At 53.0% G+C, this 19,550-nt stretch overlaps 1 protein-coding gene across 4 annotated transcripts in view; it reads right to left on the reverse strand.

The window, feature by feature from the left end:
* Nucleotides 1–715: 715 nt before the first annotated feature.
* Nucleotides 716–19,550, reverse strand: part of Arid3a (AT-rich interaction domain 3A) — a 29,917-nt gene continuing 11,082 nt past the window's right edge. For all 4 annotated transcript variants that reach the window (XM_031349228.1, XM_031349226.1, XM_031349227.1 and 1 more), the window contains exons 4-9: nt 9,550–9,622; nt 7,287–7,470; nt 6,567–6,814; nt 5,058–5,354; nt 4,333–4,431; nt 716–3,955 (exon numbers count right to left, since the gene is read on the reverse strand). In XM_031349228.1, the coding sequence (XP_031205088.1) occupies nt 3,759–3,955; nt 4,333–4,431; nt 5,058–5,354; nt 6,567–6,814; nt 7,287–7,470; nt 9,550–9,622 (1,098 nt within the window). In that variant the 3' untranslated portion in view covers nt 716–3,758. The remainder of the gene's footprint in view (nt 3,956–4,332; nt 4,432–5,057; nt 5,355–6,566; nt 6,815–7,286; nt 7,471–9,549; nt 9,623–19,550) is intronic.

Consider the following 19,550-nt stretch of genomic DNA (forward strand, 5'->3'; position numbering starts at 1 on the left):
GGGGTAAGGGTAGGGGCAAAGGTGTGAGTGTCACATGTAATAATTAGGCCAGGGGACAAAGATGGGATGATGTCCCAGGGTGAGCTGAGGGTAGCGACAGAAAGGAATGGTTCACAGATGGGAGGCAGATGGGAAAGGTATGCAGGGGAAGAGCCTGTACAAAGGTCCTGAGACAGGCCATGTGTGTGGCTCACACCTTTAGTTCCAGTTCCTGGGAGGCAGAGGCATGCCTAGCTCTGGGCTTTGAGTTCTGGGCCAGCCAGGATTTTGTAGTGAGACCCCATCCCAAAAGAATCAACATATATTGTATGAAATTCTCAGATAGTAAAGTTGTTTGTTTGGTTTGTTGGTTTTTGTTTTATTCTTTTTAAGCAAGAAAGGAAACAGTAGCTAGCCAGGAGCCCCACCTACTTCATGACTTGAGTTCAGTCCCTGAGACACACAGGGTGGAAGGGGAGAACCAACTTACAAAAACTGCCCTCCGACATCCAAGGGCAACCTCTCGCACAGCACCCACCCACCACACACACAGTCATGAGGTGAAAATTATAAAAAGCAAGCAGCAGGCAGAGCCTCCTCCACATGAGCCATGCACGAGCTTCCCAAGTCTCACCAACGGTCCCTGTCCCCAGACATCCACTCCCAACATGTCCCGTGGAGTCCCCTCCACACACCAAAAAAAAAAAACCCAAAACAAAACCAAAAAAAGGCACTCTTTCACAGAGGTTTCTCAACTCTTTAATTTCACTGATTTACAGGGTTACAATCCCATTAAATATTTCTGAGGTTTAAATACAATCCACAATAAAGTCATAAAATGTAAACTTTCAGTGGTTTTTTTTTTTTTTTAAATTTCAAAAATCACACCTCCCCCCCCCATTGGTTGTCTGAGTTTTCCTGTTAATAGCTGAATTTTCCTGAATATTCCGCACAGCTGTGACCATTGTGGGCCGCAGACCACAGCCTGGGCAGGAACTGACCAGAGGTAGAAAACAGGTTTTTTTTCTTTTTTTCTTTTTTTTAATTTAAAGATTTTTAAAACTCCACTCATTTATTCTTTTCATTTTACCTGAGTTTGTGTGCGATTCCCAGGCTGTTGGACAAGCCCCTCCCATCCCCAAGAAACTGAAAAGTTCACATGTTCCTAACAAAATAGCTCAGCTCACATTAAACCAGAAGGAAAAATAAAATCCACAAAAGCCAAAATTATGTGGGGGTGGGGAAAAAAAAACAAAGTGTGTAAAAATGATTAAAATGAAAGAAAAAACAAAGACTGTACAGATGTATAAGCCTCAGAAAACATTAACTCAAGCTGTCCCCAAGCCCCCTCCCTACCCACCCACTGCAGTCGGACAGACAGACATACACACGGCCTGGTGGCCAGCATAAGGGCGACCAGGAAGGTTCTAGAAGCAGCCTGTGCCTGCCCTTCCACCCTTTGCCCTGAGTTTGGGTGTCTCACCTGCCCCACGCCAAGCCCTGAGGTACCTACCAGGTGGACAGTGACGACCCCAGCTCTGTCTCCACTGCAGTCTGCATGAGTGCCAACTGAACCCCATGCCAAGGCCTAACAGGGCAACTGAGGCACAGATAGGACCATGGAGGGTTGCTGAGTATGCCCGGCAGAGGGCATCCCCCCACTACAATCACAGAGCTGTGGTGGGCAAGGTCCCCTGAGTTAGGATCTGGCCCTTTCTGGCCACTCACGGAGCCCGAGATACAAGTGGACACCAGGACACCAAGTTCCCACTGTGGCATTGAGAGGGTGACCAGACAAGTGGGTGACCCAGGTGCATTTTTTTTTTCTTTTTGGCATCAAAAGACCTGAGGTAGAAAGAAACTTGCCTTGGGTGTGCCCACCAAGGCGACCCCCTCAGATAGACCCCACTAGGGACACAGGAGGCTGGCTACTATATCCCTGAGCCAGTTACCCATGGAGGCGGACTTTGGACAGGGTTGTCGGAAGGGACAAGGACCCCTCAACACCCGTGACCAGGAATGATTGTGCGGCTAAGACAGTGGCCCCAAAATGGGGCAGGCAGAAGCTTCCAGAAGGAAAAGTTGAGATTCCCCTCCCCTCCAAATAGGCAGAAGCCCTCTCCTGGAAGAATGGAAGGGGTGTGTTGATACCTGAGACAGAGGACAAAGAGGGTCCATGACTCCTGGGGCTGAGGAACAAGCAGCTCCCAGCTCTCCACATAGGCTCCCATCCTTTCCCAGGAGAACCCAGCACTGCCCACTTGGGAATGGAGCCCAGGCTGAGTCCAGGACAGATTCCTCAGTCCAGCAGAGAGTATGTATGAGGCTCCAGCCAAAAGGAATCAAAGTTTGTTTTTGTTTTTTGACAGGATCTCACTGTGTAGCCCTGGGCAGCTTGGAATTAACTTAAACCAGGCTGGCCTACTCAAAGAGTGCTGGGATTAAAGATATGTGCCACTGCCCCAGCCATGTCTTAGTTTGCTTCTTTGAGATAGGGTTTCAAGTAGCTCAGGCTGGCCTCAACCTCTATATGTAGCCAAGGATGACCTTCAACTCTCTCTGTCCCCCTGCCTCATCCTCCTAAGAGCTGGGATGACAGGGTGTGCCACCGTGCCCAGTTTGGCTGGACTACGGGAGAGACAGCAGGGTCCTTCCTGGTTGATGACTGTCACATTCAGGTGCTGTCCGAGCAAGGAGAGTGACAAACACAGGAAGAGAGCTGGAACACAGGAGGCTGTGACTCAAGCCCGACTCCTTGCCCTGAGCTAGGTCTGTTGCATCTGTCTCTTGAAAGCAATCCATCCAGGCAAAGAGAATCCAGCACTTTCATCCCTGAGACACAGGAGGCCACTGCATTCCATGGCTCCCCTACCCGTTTCTAGAACATTCTGTGTCCTGGGTAAGCAATCCAGGTTCCTGAATGATGGAGCCAGTGGGCAGGGCCAGCCTGACAGAATTGTGGAAACTGCTGAGAGCCAGCATCTCCCAGCTGAGCCAGGGGCACTGCAGGACATGCAGGGGCTCTGGGGTGACAAGGGTGGGGACTGACCATGGCTGGTATTTTGCTTCTTCTTCTTTTTTTTTTAAAGTCTGTTTCCCTGAATGAACACAAATATATAGATATACAGATAAACTCTTCCTAAGATCCAATCCCTGCCCTCAAGAATAAAATAGAATATTTACAAAATCAAAAATCCCCAAACCCTTTTTGAAAATCGCGTTCTAAATGTGGAGACCTTGTTTTAAAAAGAAAAGAAAAATTCATAGCTTCCAAGGTTGGTTTTCCCAAAAGGAACCATGGTTAAAGACCAAGGAACAAAAAAAAAAAAAAAAAAAAAAAAAAAAGAAACAAAAACGAAAACAAAACAAAAATAAATGTTAACACGCAGTGCCGGGATTCGTGAGGTAAATCGACGTGCTTGCACGGGGCCGGTCAAGCCGAGCCCCCTGGAAGCCTCTGGAAAGGTGGCCTCCTTCGGCTTTGAGGTTACCTTGGTGGCCCTCATCAAATCCATTTCTCGGAGTCTCCGAAACCTGAGAGATTCAAGTGTTCTTTGCTTTGCCCTGATTTATTAAATCTGTTTCTCCATCTATCTATCTTTCTATATATGTATATATGTATATATATATATATTTTTTTTTCCTCTCTCTCATTTTTGGCGTCAGTGTGGCTCCTTGGGAATCTGCCCGGCCCACTGGGATCCTTTTGACGTCCCAGGTCCCCCTGGATGGCCGTGTGGTCCCTGTAGCGAGTGGGCAGCCATGCAACTTGGTTTCCTTTAAGGCAAGGAGTTGTTTGAGGTAGAAGACACAGTGGGTGTAGACACCCCCGCCAGCCCCACCTGGCTGCCGCTGCCAGTGCTGCCACTGGCTCCTGTCCGGCTACCCACGGAGTTGTTGGTACTGATGCTGCTGACACCACCTTTGCTGGGGGCGGAAGGTGGGGTAGGAGGTGGCGGCTGAGCAAATAGCACCCCTGGGACAAAGACAAAGGGAAGGACGTGTCACAGGGCTGGGCTTCTCAGGGGCACACCCCTGTGATCCCAGCAACTCAGGAGGCTGAGGCAGGAGGATCACTGGTGTGAAGCCAAGATACAGAGGGCGCTCAGGACCAGCCAGAGTGCACTGGCAAGACCCTGTCTACCAACGGGGCCAAATAAGTGACCTGGCAAGACGGCTCAATGGGCACAGGTGCTTGCTGTCAAGCTGGATGCCCTGAGTTGGATCACCAGGACCCAGGTTGAAAGAAGAAAATGGACTCCCACAAACCTCTGACCTCCGCATGGCCCCTCCTCCCAGCTCCGAGTGAGTCTTCTCCCCTGGGCAGTGGTGGGAGGAACCCCTGGGCCTTACCTGTGTATACAATACCATTCATCTCCACTGACATGCTAATACTGTTGCTGCCGTTGGCACTGGTGAGATTCACTGCTGAGTCCTGGCGGCTCTCAGAGGCTGTAAGAGATCCACCATGCAGGTCAGAGGTCTACCTGGGGAGTGGCTTGCTTCCCGTCTACCTCCTCTATAAGGCCTTTTCAAAGTTTTTGGAGGGGTTATTTCATGTATTTGTTACTTTTTTAAAAAGATTTATTTATTATTATATATAAGTACGCTGTAACTGTCTTCAGACACACCAGAAGAGGGCGTCAGATCCCATTACGGATGGCTGTGAGCCACCATGTGGTTGCTGGGAATTGAACTCAGGACCTCTGGAAGAGCAGTCAGTGCTCTTAACCCCTGAGCCATCTCTCCAGCCCCCTTGTTACTTATTTGTATGACCAGGCATCACTATGTAGCTCAAGCTAGCCCTGGACTCTCTCACCCTCTTCCTGCTTCAACCTATAGCTGGGACAACAGGTATAGACCTCCATGTGTGACCCTCACCCCCAAGGACCATGTGACACAAATTCTGATCAATGTTACCATCTCCTTGGAGCTTGCAGATGCCCAACTGGACAGACTGGGTTTCTCACAGGCCTGTACTAGCCCAAGACACCTCTCTTCCTACTGTGCTTTGTGCCCTTTCCTGACTGGCTTGCCTGGCACACACGTGAACGTGGAGGGTTCCGAGCTTGTGGTACCTTGGCTGTTGATGCGGATGTTCATGGGCAGCTGGGCCGTCATGGCCAGGAAGCTCTGCTGCACAGCTCGCTGCATGAGTCGCTGTTGCTCATCGGCAACCAGGGCCATCTTCTTCTCTGGAGGCTCTGTAGATTCCAGCTTCTCCCGGAGTTGCTCCAGGGCAGCTGCCTGGGCTGCGACTGCTGCCTGGGCTGCTGCAGCTTGCACAGCTGCAGCCTGGGCTGCAACAACAGGGTGGCCTGCCAAAGACACAGGTAGGCGGCCTGGGACTGTGATGGGGATGGCTGAGTCTTCCTCTAGACAGACAGACAGAAGAGCAGGTGGTCAGGAGGGACCTGGGGAAGAGCTGGCTTTGCCGCCACCAAGGTGAATAGAAACAGACACTCCCCAGCAGTTTTTGTTTAGGTTGAATTTTGTTTTGTTTTGTTTTGTTTTTTGAGAGTCTCATGTAGCCCAAGCTGTCCTCAAACTCACTTTTGTAGCTAAGGATGAGTTTGAACTACTGGTATACCTCCCAAGTGCTGGGATGACAGATAACCAATGTGCACCACCACACCTTGCTTATATGGTGTTGCCATGGCACCCAGGGCACACTAGGCAAGTACCCACTGAGCAACCCTGCCTCAGCATCAAGTATGTGTTGGGAAGAATTCAGAGCCTCTGTAGACAAGACTGTCTACACTGGTGGGAACTTTCTTATACAGAACATGTGAACCTGGGCTTTGCGCTTGCTGGGGACTTCATACACAGGATACTTCCCAACAACTTCACAAAACTCAGGCACCTTCCCGCCTGATACATAAGCCAAGCTCAGAAAAGATTAACGAGTTGCTCAGGGGTACCCTGCATTAGACTCAGGGTAGCTCAAGGGTCAAAGTGTCATGACATGTCTGGAGGGTCTGGTATGTGTCAAAGGTCTCCACAGCTTAGAAGGAAACAGAACTGACAGGTTGGTAGTATTTACCACGCACTGGGGACACATGCTATGATTAATTAGCAATGCTGGGTTTAGAAAGGGGTACAGCGCCAGGCGGTGGTGGCGCACGCCTTTAATCCCAGCACTTGGGAGGCAGAGGCAGGTGGATTTCTGAGTTCGAGGCCAGCCTGGTCTACAGAGTGAGTTCCAGGACAGCCAGGGCTACACAGAGAAACTCTATCTCGAACAAAAAAAAAAAAAAAAAAAAAAAAAAAAAAAAAAAAAAAAAAAAAAAGGGTAATGTTTGCCCAGGTGTAGACATGAAAACCAGAACTCAATTATAATGTACTCTGCAAACAGAAGCTAGACAGGTCATACATGAGCCATGTCTGTCTTGGCAAAGAACTGGGGAATGAAGATTGCCTGATTGCTGATATCTTTCTGCCTTAGATAGGGGATGGAAGAACAGGAATTGACTAGTAATGTCTGCCTCAGGAACAGACAGGGGTAAAGAGAATCCTTTCATACTAATGGGTTTATCATGGTTACCTAGAGAAATAAAAGAGTAACCTCTTCCCCTCACAGGATTCACCTTTCTTGATCTTGGGCGCTGGGGTGATGGAGCTGCCATTGGTGCTGGCAGCAAGGCCCAAGGAAGTCACCGGTAGCTTGGGCGAGGACAGCATGCTGTGGGCTCCACTGGGTGAGTAAGCAAAGAGCGAGCCCCCGAAGCTCTGGCGCCTGCCCTCCCGGCGATTACTGTCTATGGCAGCCTGGAGCTCATTGGGGCTGCTCAGGCCTCGCCTCTCACACTCATAGGGGTAGAGATACTTCATGTACCTGTGGACAGGGAGACAAGATGGCACTGAGACAACCAGGGGAGTGTCATCCTGTCCCAAGCTCAGGGAGGTGATGCACTGTCTCAGGAGAGAGGTGGAGGGATATCTCAGAACACAGGTCATGGGCTATCTCAGGTCAGAAGTGGTGTGCTATCTGAGGAGGGAGGTAGTAGGCTATCTGAGGAGGAGGTGGTGGGTTACCTCAGGAGTAGGTAGGTGGACGGCTGAGGAAGGACATGGTGGACTATCTGAGGAGGAGATGGTGGTGGTGGGCTGAGGATGGAGGTGATAGGTTTTCTCAGGAGGAGGTGGTGGGCTATCTCAGGAGGAGGTGGTGGTGGTTGGCTATCTGAGGAAGGAGGTAGGAGGCTATCTCAGGAGGAGGTGGTGGTGGTTGGCTATCTGAGGAGGGAGGTCGGAGGCTATCTCAGGAGGAGGTAGGAGGCTATCCCGGACAAAGCCCTGGCACTCACTGTGTCCGAAGTGTGAAGGCAGCACTGGTGATGGAGGTAGGCAGGTTGAGCCCCTTGGTGATCTCCCTCCACAGCTTCTTGTTGATAACCTCTACCAGGCCGCCCTTCTCCGTCACCAGCACGTACAGCATGAACAGGTCGAGGACCTGCTTGGCCATGATGGGGATCCGGTTCACTGGAGTGCCTGTGGGACATGGCGGGGGGTGGGGGTGGGGAGGAGCTGTTGAGGGCAGGTGTAGCGGAAGCCGGCCAGAATCAGGCAGAGGGGTCCTGGCACTGTGGCCATCCTGGGTCCCATGATCAGGGTTCTGCTGGGCTCGGGGGTCACCCTAGCCTCTCCTACTTGCTGTGCAGCCACACACATGCGTTCCCTAACTTTTCTAGAGCAATATCACCTTCAGGCAACACCCCTACTCGCCTCAGTTTCCCCAAGAGAAGCCCCTGCTCATTGGGCATGGGAGGGGGTTAGGAAAGAGAGGCCGGCAGCCATCCCGGGGACACAAAGGAGACTCCAGGGCCCTGGATATTCCCACTCCGGGTTTCCAACAACAGTAGTTGCCAAACAACCATGGAGCATCCCCAGAGTTCTTCCTGTCCCTCCTCAATCATCCCCAGAGTGTGGCAGGCTTCAGTGGGGGTGGAGAAGGCTCTGCTAAGAGGATTTTTCAGTTTTAAAAGCAGGAGCATCCATTCTGTACCTGGGGACTCCCTGGCCTCTTCGTCCCTCAAAACTTCACCTCCATTTCCCAAGCCTGCTACAGAAAGGACCCCACATTTTTCTGCTCATCTAGACTCTAAGAGGTTTTGCATTTCATGCGCAGAACCCAGCCTTACCTGGACTCTAACTCGTGTCTGTAAAACTGTAGGCCCAGGAGGCCTTCCCTGCCAGCCTGCTTAGGAAGCACCCTGAACCCAGCCCTGCATACAGCAAGTGCTCAACCAAGAACACCGAAGACTGAAGATTGACAGCCTTGCACCCTCTGTATTGAACCAGATGCTCCTGGGCCTGCCTCAACTGCAACTGTGACTCCACAGCCCTAGCGGGCAGTGCTGGGAGACCTTTCCCTATCTTAACCACCTCCTGCCTCTCACAAGTAGCAGAACCTCCCAGTGTGAGGATGGCAACTGGGAGGTGGATCTCGAACCCACCCCAGTCAATCGCAGTTCAGGCCTAGAGGGAAACCAGGAGGTAGGCAGGCCAGCCAGTGGAGGAGGAAGTTTATATAGCCTAGGATCCGATGGAGGGCTGAGGCTGGGATGAGGAAGGGCGGGGGACAGTGGAGGGGCACAGGCAGGACACCTCCCCCCATTTTCCATCTCCAGCAAATTCTGAGAGAAATCTGTTTCAGGGTCTCTACTTTCTGATGCAAGGGGTCATCTTTCTCTCCCAAGGAGGAGACCCGTGGGCAGTAGGTCCTGCTGACTGGGTGAGGAACGGTGGTTTGAATTCCAGCTCCTAATTACCGCAGACCTCAGAACAAAGTATGAGAGGAGGCAGTGACGTGGGGTTCTGAGGGATACAGAGGAGTTTGTTGGTTTGACTGGCTGAGGGAGGCAGGGTTAGATTTGGGTTTTCACGGCTCTTTGTGGTCAGTGGCTACATTAAAGCATTGAGGTCCCTGGCCCTGCTGACCCCATTATGGTGGGGTGGTGAATGGGATGGTCAGCTCTGTGGCCTAGAGGCAGCTGGAGGCCTCCTGCTGTGTGCGGGGCTGGGGCAGGTGGGGATTCTTGATAAGGCGGGGAGGGGAGATCTCTCCGGCCACATGAAGGGCAGCAGGGCTGGACCCAAAGAGGCTGGGCCCTGTGGATAGCTCGGGGGCTTCCTCACACCCACAGGGATCTGTAGGCCACACCCCGACATGGAAGGGTTAACCCAGAGGCCACTGGGCTGGGCCACAGGATCAGGAGGCCACAGTACCCCCTTCTCCTTCGCCTTCCGGTAGGCAGGCCTGCCTGCAAGCCTGTGTTTACAGAAGCTGGGCCCCAGCGATGGCCCCCTCCGCCCCTTCCTGCTGCATGGCTGAAGCCCGGACCCTCCTTGGGCCTCAGTTTCCTCCCCTAAAACGTGGGGATTGTAATGACCCAGACCCAGCCTGTCCCACCCTTCAGGGAAAGTGAGTTTGGGCCAGGGTAGGGGGTTTGTCCCTGGTCCACCTGAGGCCCTAGAGGTGGAGCTGGGGACAGTCACAGAGTTTGGGGAGCACTCACTCACTCACGGAGACTGACTTTTACCCATCAGACCCTTCTGGGAGGTGCTCACCCCGCTTCTGCATGAAGCTAAACAGGTCATCCAGGAACTCCTTCCTCTTGGGGTCCGCGTCCAGTTCATAGAGCTGTGGGCAAAGTACGCATGGGTCAGCGGGGGGGGGGGGGGGGGGGGGGGGGGGGGGAGGAGAGACACAGCCCCACCTCGTGGAGACAGCAACAGGAGCTCAGCTGACCCCACACACCCCAAGCTGCAGACAAGGCGGGACCCCTCCACCACATCTAGGGGTCACTACCCAATGCCCCCAGGAAGGGTCCTTTCCACCTCTCCCAGGGGTTGGGAGCTCTGGGCATTATTCCACACAGTCCATCAATCCATCTACTGTTTGCCATGTCCTGGGGGCTCCCCTTTCTCTTGTCTCCAGTGTAGAGTGACTGAGCGACCTTCTACCCACCCAGGCTGTGGTTGTTGGGGGGGTGGCAGTGATGCAGGGCGGCTGTCACAGGACTATGTCCTGGGTGCCTGTGGCCACTGGGACTTACTGGCGGGGCAGAGGGAAGTGGGCGGAGATAATTAGAATGCTCTGCTGAATACCAGGCTTCAAATTAACCTCCAGGAATGCAGCTGGCTGGATGGTGGGGGGCCTAGAAACCACCAATTACACCTGGGTCTGCAGAATCCATCATTTGGTCTCCAAAAGCTTAGTGGGAGCCTCAGTGCCTGGCAGTTGGGGCCAGACCATCCTACCAACACGCACCATGCACCATACCTCCCCCCACCCCCAACACTCAATTTCTCCATCTGTTCAGTGGAGACCATGGGTGGGGTAGACTGCCATCTTAGAAGGGAGTTTGGAGCCCAGGCCTCTGCCCTGGGTGGCCCAGCTGTCAGCTAGCTGCCCAGCTGCCCAGCTCTGTCTGCACCCCACCCTGGGCCAACCAGCACCAGACTGGCCAGCCCACATTCCTAAGTCCAGGGAGGCCTGCTTTCCCTCTCCAGGCTGCCTGAGGGGTGTGGGGCCTTGCAGGGCCTCTGGGTTCCACACACAAGCACCTAAGGCCAGCTGGGGCCTCCACATCAGCCCGAGGGTGTTCTGCCTTCTCTTGTGAGGAGCATACAGCACAAGAGAGCGTGGATCCGCGGGTGTGTGTGTGTCTGGTATATAGCAAGCGCCTAATAAATGCCTCATACTGCAACTTGATTTCCTCAAGAGACCCCCTGGGTGCGAGCGGTGTGGCACAGAAGGGCAGCTATATAGAGGATGGGTGGACTTGTGACCAGGGGACTGGCTAGAGCCTTCAACATTGAAGAGGCAGGAAGGAACCTGTCACGGTCACGGGAGGGGTTGAGGCCCTCAGCCCGACAGCAATGGCCAGAACCCTAGACTGCTCTCCTGGTCCGTCTCCAGGGCTCACCCTCACAGGCTTGGCCCCTTCCACAAGACAGCAGTAGAGGGTCCTTCCTCAGTTCCCCTATTTCCATTTAAAAGCAAGACGGGTTGTGGTGGCACAGGCCTTTAATCCCAACACTCAGGGAGCCAGAGGCAGATAGATTTTGGGGTTTGAGGCCAGCCTGGTCTACAGAGCGAGTTCACAGAGAGACCCTGTCTTCAATAAAAGAAAAGAAGGAAAACAAAGCAGGGGACAGAAGGACAGCCGCCTGAGGGTGCGGCTCCGTGGGCGGAGCTCAAGGGCTGTGCTTCCACCCCCAGCACCTCATAAACCAGGCATCTTAGTGATGAGCCCCTGTCATTCCAGGACTCAGGAGGTGGAGGCTAGCCTGGGTTACACGAGACCCTGTCTCAAAACAACAGCTGCCACCCCAAACAGTTCTAGCTTGAGCGGCTGCCTCTGGGGAGGGGAAACTGAGACTAGTGCGGCTTGCAGTGGCCTCGCTAGGGAAGGTACCATCCATGTCTCTTCTAAGGAGAGATTCCAAAGGACCAGCTAGCCCAGGGCCTGGTCGCATGTCCACAGGGACAGGACATCAATTCAAAGCCATAAATGGGGGACCCACAGGGACCCCCTTAGCTGCCTGTGTGTGTGTGGGGGAGGGTCAACAACAAAGACAGGCTGTAAAAGCCCTAGCTTTATGGAGATCCAGCCCTCTTTCTGGCTGCCCTCTGGGAAGATGTCCCACCCTGGAGAGCCGGCTGGAGAGGACAGGGTCCAGATTTCCCTTCTAGTGGTAAGCCCAGCACTGTGACAGGTTTTGACCTGTTTTTCTTGTCTGGGACTGGACAGAGCACACAGCGTGTGTCTAATAAATGTTTATTAAACATGCATGCCCTTTCAGGCCTCGTGGTGGGCGTTCACTCCCTGTGGTGTGCTCCCCCCAACCACTTCATTTCAGATGCCAACTGGCTTTAAGTCGGGGAAGCATGAGCTGGGACAGAGGCATACAGCAGGCACTTACTAGATGTACACTGCCTTTCCTTGGTGCCTCTTCACAGCCATCTAAGAACAGTTCATCTGTAGTGAGAAAATGCCGCCTGCCTGCTGGACAACCTGGCTCACCTCTCTGCACCCAATAGGGAGGCCTTTGTGGGTTTTTGTTTTTCCTTTACAAGAATGTTTTCGACTGGTGTGTGTGTGTGTGTGTGTGTGTGTGTGTGTGTGTCTTGAGACAGGGTCTAACCTGGAACTCATGGCAATCCTCTTGCTTCAGTCTCCTGAGAGCTGGGATGACAGGTCTGAGCCAGCACCATCCCTTCCAGACCTGGCTGGCCCTGGGGCCCAGCAGCCCACGGTCACATCCCATCTGTAGGTTTCTGTTCTGACCACACCTGGCAGCCAGGGCCATTCCCACAGGGGCCCAGGGCGGTGTCCTCAGAGCCAAGGGGCCCTGGCTGTCCCCAACCGGTAAAAAAAAAAAAAAAAGATTGCTTTGTGTGTGTGTGTGTGTGTGTGTGTTTGCGTGCGCGCGCGCATGCATGAGGCCCCTGAGAAAACCTTTGTCCCCCAGGCTGTGGCAACCCTGGCCCCCTACTGGCTCCCCGGGAATCCAAAGTCCACAGGGCCCCACCTGGGACAAGCGCCAGGCAGGGTGGACCCCAGGAACAGAGACATTTGAGTAGGGCCTGGACCCAACCCCAGCATGTACACTCCCTACCCTCCCTCAGTTTGGGGAACAGCAGGCACAGAGACTGATTCTGGTCTAAGTTTGACGCCCAGCTTAGTCCCCAGGCTCCAGAACCCTGTGAAAGGCAGTGTACACCTAGCAGATGAGACCATTTTTGGTTTTATGTATTTATTTATTTTGAGGTAAGGACTCATGTAGCCCAGGCTGGCCTTCTGCCCAACTCCTCTCCCCACTAGAGCTGCGGTCCCAGGTGACAGCCACCCCACCCACCTGGGTGGGGATGCTTTTTAAAGGCACAGTGGCACCTGCTGTAGGGACTCAGGCTGTTTTCCTCCTTAGTGATCAGATTTGAGTCAGCAGGCCCCGCCTCTAGGTGATCAGGGGAACCCAGAAAAGCCATCTGGAGACACAGGGACCTTGAAGGCCCTGGGGAATCTCTGCTTGCTTAGCAGGAATAAATGAATAAACAGAATCTCGCAGTGCATGTCCACTCTCTGCAAGGAGTTCTTAAAAGGGCTTTCTTTGACCAGACTGAGGGGCACCCATCTTTAATCCCAGCACTCTAGAGACAAAGACAGGCAGATCTCTGTGAGTTGGAGGCCAGCCTGGTCTACAGAATGTGTTTCAGGACAGCCAGGGCTACACAGAGAAACCCTGTGTCAAAAAAAACCAAATGGGCTGCAGCAACAGCTCAGGGGTTAAGAGCACTGACTACACTTTTCTTCGTTTTTGTTTTGTTTTTCGAGACAGGGTTTCTCTGTGTAGCCCAGGGTGGCCTCTGCCTCCTGAGTGCTGGAATTACTGGCATGCACCACCACTGCCCAGCACTTTTTTTTGGAATTCATGCACGTAAATCTCAGATCACCTACAATCAAATACCCCCATCTACTTCCAGAACATTCCACCACTCAACAAAGAACACAGGCTGCGCATCTAGTCACGGCCAGTCATGCTATCCTTTCTCCAGCTTCTGACACCCCCATATCTACTTCTGACATCTATGCTGGGCTGTCTGGGGCGTCTTCCCACACCGTGTGGCCTTTTGTTTCTGGGTCTCTCCAGAGCACGGTGTCCCCAGCTCCTTCCAAACTGTAAAGTGTACTGTACTGGAGCATCAGTCGTGTTCATGGCTACATAATATTCCACTTGTCCCTGGGCTGTTACAGCCCTTATCCTCACCACATTTGAGGATACTGACAATTTTGTGTCTTTTGGGCTTTGGCTAAGACATGATGACCCCAATAATCTTTATAAAAACACCCAGATACAATGACTGTGATTTTTCTCCCTAGCCTGCATAAAACTCCCAACACCACCTGGACGCTTCCTTCTCCCAGCTGCCCAGGGAAGAAGGGCTCAGAGCTCTGCAAGTTTCAGAACTGGGCCACATGTCTCCCTCTTCTTCCCTGCCAGCCAGGTCCTGCTATCCTCCAACACTGGAATCTCTTCTCCTGAAGAAACCAAGCCTGACCATACGGGCCTCCTGAGTATCTTTATAGAGCTAGGCCCCAGGGCCTTTGCACTGTCTGGTCCTTCATCTAAGCCCTTTCCCACTGTAGTGAGGCCTTGGGCACCAAATGACTCAGCTCTGTGGGGGAAGTACAAACCCTCCTGGGCAGACACATCCATTCCATCCTGCCCCTGGCAAGTGCTCAGGATTCACCTGGACTCATTTTTCACTTGGGGAAACTGAGGCAGAGGTGACCTGTGACTAACAGAGCACCAACAATCAGCTGGGCACTTGACTGATCCTTCTCCACGGGAACCTAAGGTGTGGTAGTGCTCACCTATCAACTTATACTCGGGGAGGGTAAGGCAGGGGGGACGGCTATGACTTCCAGGCTAGCCCAAGCTACATAGGGAGACCCTGTCTCAAAACAAATTTGAGCTCCATCCCAGCATCAAGAGGCCGGAGAGTCAGAAGTTCAAGGTAGACTAGGCTACATAGTGATTTTGAGGCCAGCCTGGACTACATCAGACCCTGTCTCGAAACACACACACACACACACACACACATACACACACACACAGAGTACATGTGTGTGTGTGTATGTATGTAATATATGTATATATATATCGCACATATATACATACACACACACATATATACATGCATATATATGTGTATATGTATATATGTATATGTATATGTGTGTGTGTGTGAGAGAGACACGTGTGCCCAGCAAGGGTCAAGCCCAAGAAAGATAGCCAGGTGGGGGAACAAAACTGCTCAGATGCTAGCTTGCTTTACAGCTGGGAAACCGAGGCACAGGGGTATGGATCAACGTACAGACAATGGCTAAGACAGAGATACCTGTCAGAAAGTACCATATTCTCCAGTTGGAAAGTACTAATCAAGAGGATGCTGGGTACTGGCCACATAGTACTGCCTCCAAAAGTCAGAGCCATAGTGATGCCTGAGATAGACAGCATGGTTAAGAAATCAAGTCAAGGCAGAGGCAGGCGGATTTCTGAGTTCGAGGCCAGCCTGGTCTACAGAGTGAGTTCCAGGACAGCCAGGGATACACAGAGAAACCCAGTCTCGAAACACTACCCCCCTAACCCCCCCAAAAAAACAAAAAAAGACAAAAGAAAGAAAGAAAGAAAGGAAGAAAGAAAGAAAGAAAGAAAGAAATCAAGTGTGGGGGGGCAGGTGGAGCACGTGTGTAACCCTAGCACTGGGGAGGCAGAGGCAGGAGGACCTCTGTGAATTCGAGGACAACTTGGTCCACAGAGAAAGTTCCAGGACAGCCAGGGCCACAGAGAAACCCTGTCAGAGTGGCTTGGTGAGATGGCAATTGATGGGTGGGCACTGGTTCATGCTTCCTCCACCAGCAAAAGGTCACAGTGGCCAGGCATGGGGTTACAGTGGCTGGGTCATGGGGGTGTCAAGGTGAAGGTCTGGAGTTGGTATTTTCATGTCTGGAAACCCAAGGAGTGTCGCAGACATTATTGAGTCCTCAAGGCCGATGATACATCACAGGAACACTACGACCAGACACAAGGACTAAGCCAGTAGCTAGGAAGACCTCTCCCAGCTATGCAGAGGACCAAGGCAGGAGGACGCGAGTTCAAGGCAATCCTGGGTAACTTAGCAAGCCTCCTTCTCAAAATGAAAAGACAGGACTGGGAACGTAAAACAGGGGTATAGCCCCCCCAACTCCTAGGATCTCCCAGTGAGGGGCTGGGGGCATGGCAAGGGTTGAGCAGCTACCTAAAATGGGTGCAAGATGCTTGGTCTCTTCCCAGAAATTAATTTTGAAGGGATGGGAGTGCCAAGTGCTGTAAGGCAGAAGAGCCAGCCCTGGCACTCTGCATACAGCAAGGGCATCATGAACGAGCAACTTTCTGCTGCCCCGGCTCTCTTTAGGCTCTTCTGGCCATATGGTGGCCTCAGGGTGCACCTGAGGGCTAGGGGCTTCCCCTCCTGGCTGGCCACCCGGCTCTTTCATTTCCCGTCAGCTCTGTGGGCACTGGGGGCCAGCTCTGGCTCTTAGGAAATTGGGGAAGTGATTCTGGGCTGGGTCAAACATCTGTCTGTTCAGCTGCCTCCTGCAGAGGCTGGCCCCCTCTCCCCTCAGAGCATGCTGGATGCCTCACCCACGAGGCAGATATTAATAGCCCTTCTGCAATGACCATTCAGAACCACAGGAGTGGCTGCCACAGAAGCTGGCCTCTGGGTCCCTGGCTGCAGGGGAACTTACAGACCTCCAACCCAACTTTTTGTCCTAAGTAGATTATAGGTTTGATCAGGAGCCACCTTGGAACCTCAGCCTCATTTCCCGCAAAGGAAGGCGGCTGTGCCCAGAGCTTCCAGGGTGATGACGAGACACATGTGCCCAGCAAGGGTCAAGCCCAAGAAAGATGGCCAGGTGGGGGAACAAAACTGCTCAGGTGCTAGCTTGCTTTACAGCTGGGAAACCCGAGGCACAGGGGTATGGATCAACGTACAGACAATGGCTAAGACAGAGGTACCTGTCAGAAAGTGCAAAGAAGTTTGAGTGGAAAGCCCCAAAGTGACCTCCAGAAGCCCCACAGCAGCCCAATACTTCAAAAGCAAAGAGGACTGAACAAGAGCCACTATGGAGCCCTCCAGAGACTCAGTGAGACCTCACAGAGATCAGTGAAGGGCTGGCGCTGCAGGCCGCCCGCCGGTTCAAGGATTAGAAACCAGTGCAGTGGCGCAACTTGATGATCCCAGGCACTGCTGAGGTAAAGGAAGGATCCCAAAAGTCCAGAATAGCACCTATGTACACGTGCGTGTTGGGGGTGTGGGTTGAGGTGGAGCCCCACCTAGAATCCCCCAGTGAGGGCATGGGGGCGTGGTCAGGGTGGAGCCCCAGCCTAGAATCCTGCAGTGACTGGCTTCTCTAGCTGTATAGCTTCTGTATAGCTTCTGAAATTCCAGAAGGGACTTCCCTGTTGACCAGTGTGAACCTGGCAGTCACTCTGGATTATTGGGACAAGACCTGGGGACAGGTATTCCTTACATTAGCTGCACAAAAGGATCTAGACAGACTGAAGCCTGTGTCCTAAGCCAGAAATGGGGTCCCACTCTTCATCTACAAGTCCAGCTGGAGGGTCTCCATATTGTGAGCTAAGGGCAGGTGGGGTCCTGCCTAATGTGGTAGGTAGCTCCAAATGTCGACCTCCCGCTACAGGGAGCTCCCACCACACATTAGCAATGGAGTAGATGAACCCAGATAAACACAGCCGCATCCTTCATGTTCTGTGCTCTTGCTATGGGGTCAAACACTCATCAGAAAGATCCTGACCAAGTGACAGCAGCCAACTGTGCTCTGGACGTCAGCCCTGTTTCATGGAGCGGGAAACAGGCTGGGAGGAAGAAGTGGGTGAACGGTGGGCTGGGGAGGATGTGGCCTTGGAGACAGAAGGGGTGGGTGGGTAGGCAGAGAAGATTGCGGGTGAGGAACACCCCTCCATCCCCAGCACGCCCCTGGGTGACTGGACAAATGCTAGTCTCCTATAACTTGGCCCTCATATGGCAACATCCCAGGCCCAGCCTATGGCTCTAAATTGGCCCCCTCCTACTGCTACACACAAAGCCACAGATGCACCCAGACTGGATGGAGATGCTGGATACAGCTGGGAACACAAGCTGGCACCCTCAGCCAGCCATGAGAACACACCCATCTCCCCCAGACAGGACCTCACCCCATGGAGACAGTGCCACAGACTGGCTCACCCTACCTGCCTGCCCCAGTGCACCCCACAGGCTCTCCTAGAGCAGGGGTCTTTCGCATTTGTAGACAGGGTCTCTCTTCACAGCCCTGACTGTCCTGGAGCTGGCTATACAGACCAGGCTGGCCTTGAATTCAGAAAGAAACCTGCCTCTGCCTCCCAAGCTCTGGGATTAAAGGCGTGCGCCACCACCGCCTGGCTACTGCAGAGTTCTTGAATAAGACTCTACAGTATACCACAGGTATTCCATGGAAGGCCTGACCAGGATTAGAGACACACACGAGACAGACGGAGCTTATCAAGGACCCGGAAAGTATGCTCCTGACATTCAGTTATCTTGTGGGCAGCAGCAGCAAATCTGGGGTTCCAGATTCGACTCCAACTCCCTGACCTCCTGCTTCCACTCCCACCAGGATGATAGGTGTGAGCAAGCCAGTCGCAGCCCTAGCTCCCTTGTCTGCAGTCTTATGAGCACTGTGTAGCCCAGCTCAAGATGGCAATCCTCCTGCCTCCGCCTCCTGAGCCTAGAATGGGTGAGTGTGAGGTGGAAACATGGGGCTCTGGCATGGGGCCTGCCACAAGCTTCTTCTCTGAGTGGCTGGTTCCATGCAGGTCCAACCGTGCCTCGTCTCCAGGACATCTGAGTCTATGATGGGAAGCAGTCTCCAGGGATAGTCGGGTTGCTGACCCCACCAGCCCACCACCCACCCCCTCAAGGACCCACAGACCCTGGCCTAGCCCTGACCACGGGGCAAGGCTGTGTCCTCAGACCAGGCCCTTCAATGGACACATTAGTTACCGTTTAACCCTGTGACCCCCAATTGTCCCCTGGCCAAGCGCAGCCAGGCGAGCCAGGAAGGGGCGGGCCATGGCCACCTCATGCATGCCACCCACCAGGCAGCACCAGGCCATGCCTGAGCTGGTTTTAAGGATGGATAAGCTTGGTCATGCTTGACAGCCAGCAGGGGCCACACTGAGCTGGCTTTCCAAGTGACATGTCTGCTATAGCCTACTATCCCTCCCTGGCTGAGAACGACTGTTTACAGGAGTTGACAAGTCCCCTGAAAACAGGCCTTTGTGGCAAGTAGGGAAACTGAGGCAGGAATCAGGCAGTGCCCTGCCTGGGGCTGGCCTGGCATAGAAGAGCCAGCATTGGCTCTATCTGTACCTCAGTTACCACAGGCACTGCCTTAGGCCAGCCAGTACAGGCCCACATGGGCAGCAGCTGACCTGTGTATCCAGGACCACACAGCCTGTAAGGTGACAGTGAACCTCACCACTTCCCTGCTCTCAGAGCAGGAGGCATGTACCTCACCCAGGAGAGGTACACACCACACACGGACACACACCACATACACAGATACACTCAAACACTCACAGACGCACAGGAACACACACAGACAGACCACACATACACACACATGCACACACAGACGCACAGGCACACACACACACACAGACATACACACCACACAGATACCCCACATATACACAGATACAATGACACAGAGACAGACAGATATACATAAGCACACATCCACGGGCTGGAGAGATGGCTCAGCAGTTAAGAGCACTGACTGCTCTTCCAAAGGTCCTGAGTTCAAATCCCAGCAACCACATGGGGGCTCACAACTATCTGTAATGGGATCTGATGCCCTCTTCTGGTGTGTCTGAAGACAGCTACAATACTTAAATAACTTACATATAACAAACAAAAAAAAGGTGGTGCATGCCTTTAATCCCAGCACTTGGGAGGCAGAGGCAGGCAGATT

The sequence above is a fragment of the Mastomys coucha genome, unplaced genomic scaffold (genome assembly GCF_008632895.1).
Source record: "Mastomys coucha isolate ucsf_1 unplaced genomic scaffold, UCSF_Mcou_1 pScaffold4, whole genome shotgun sequence".
Classification (NCBI taxonomy): domain Eukaryota; kingdom Metazoa; phylum Chordata; class Mammalia; order Rodentia; family Muridae; genus Mastomys; species Mastomys coucha.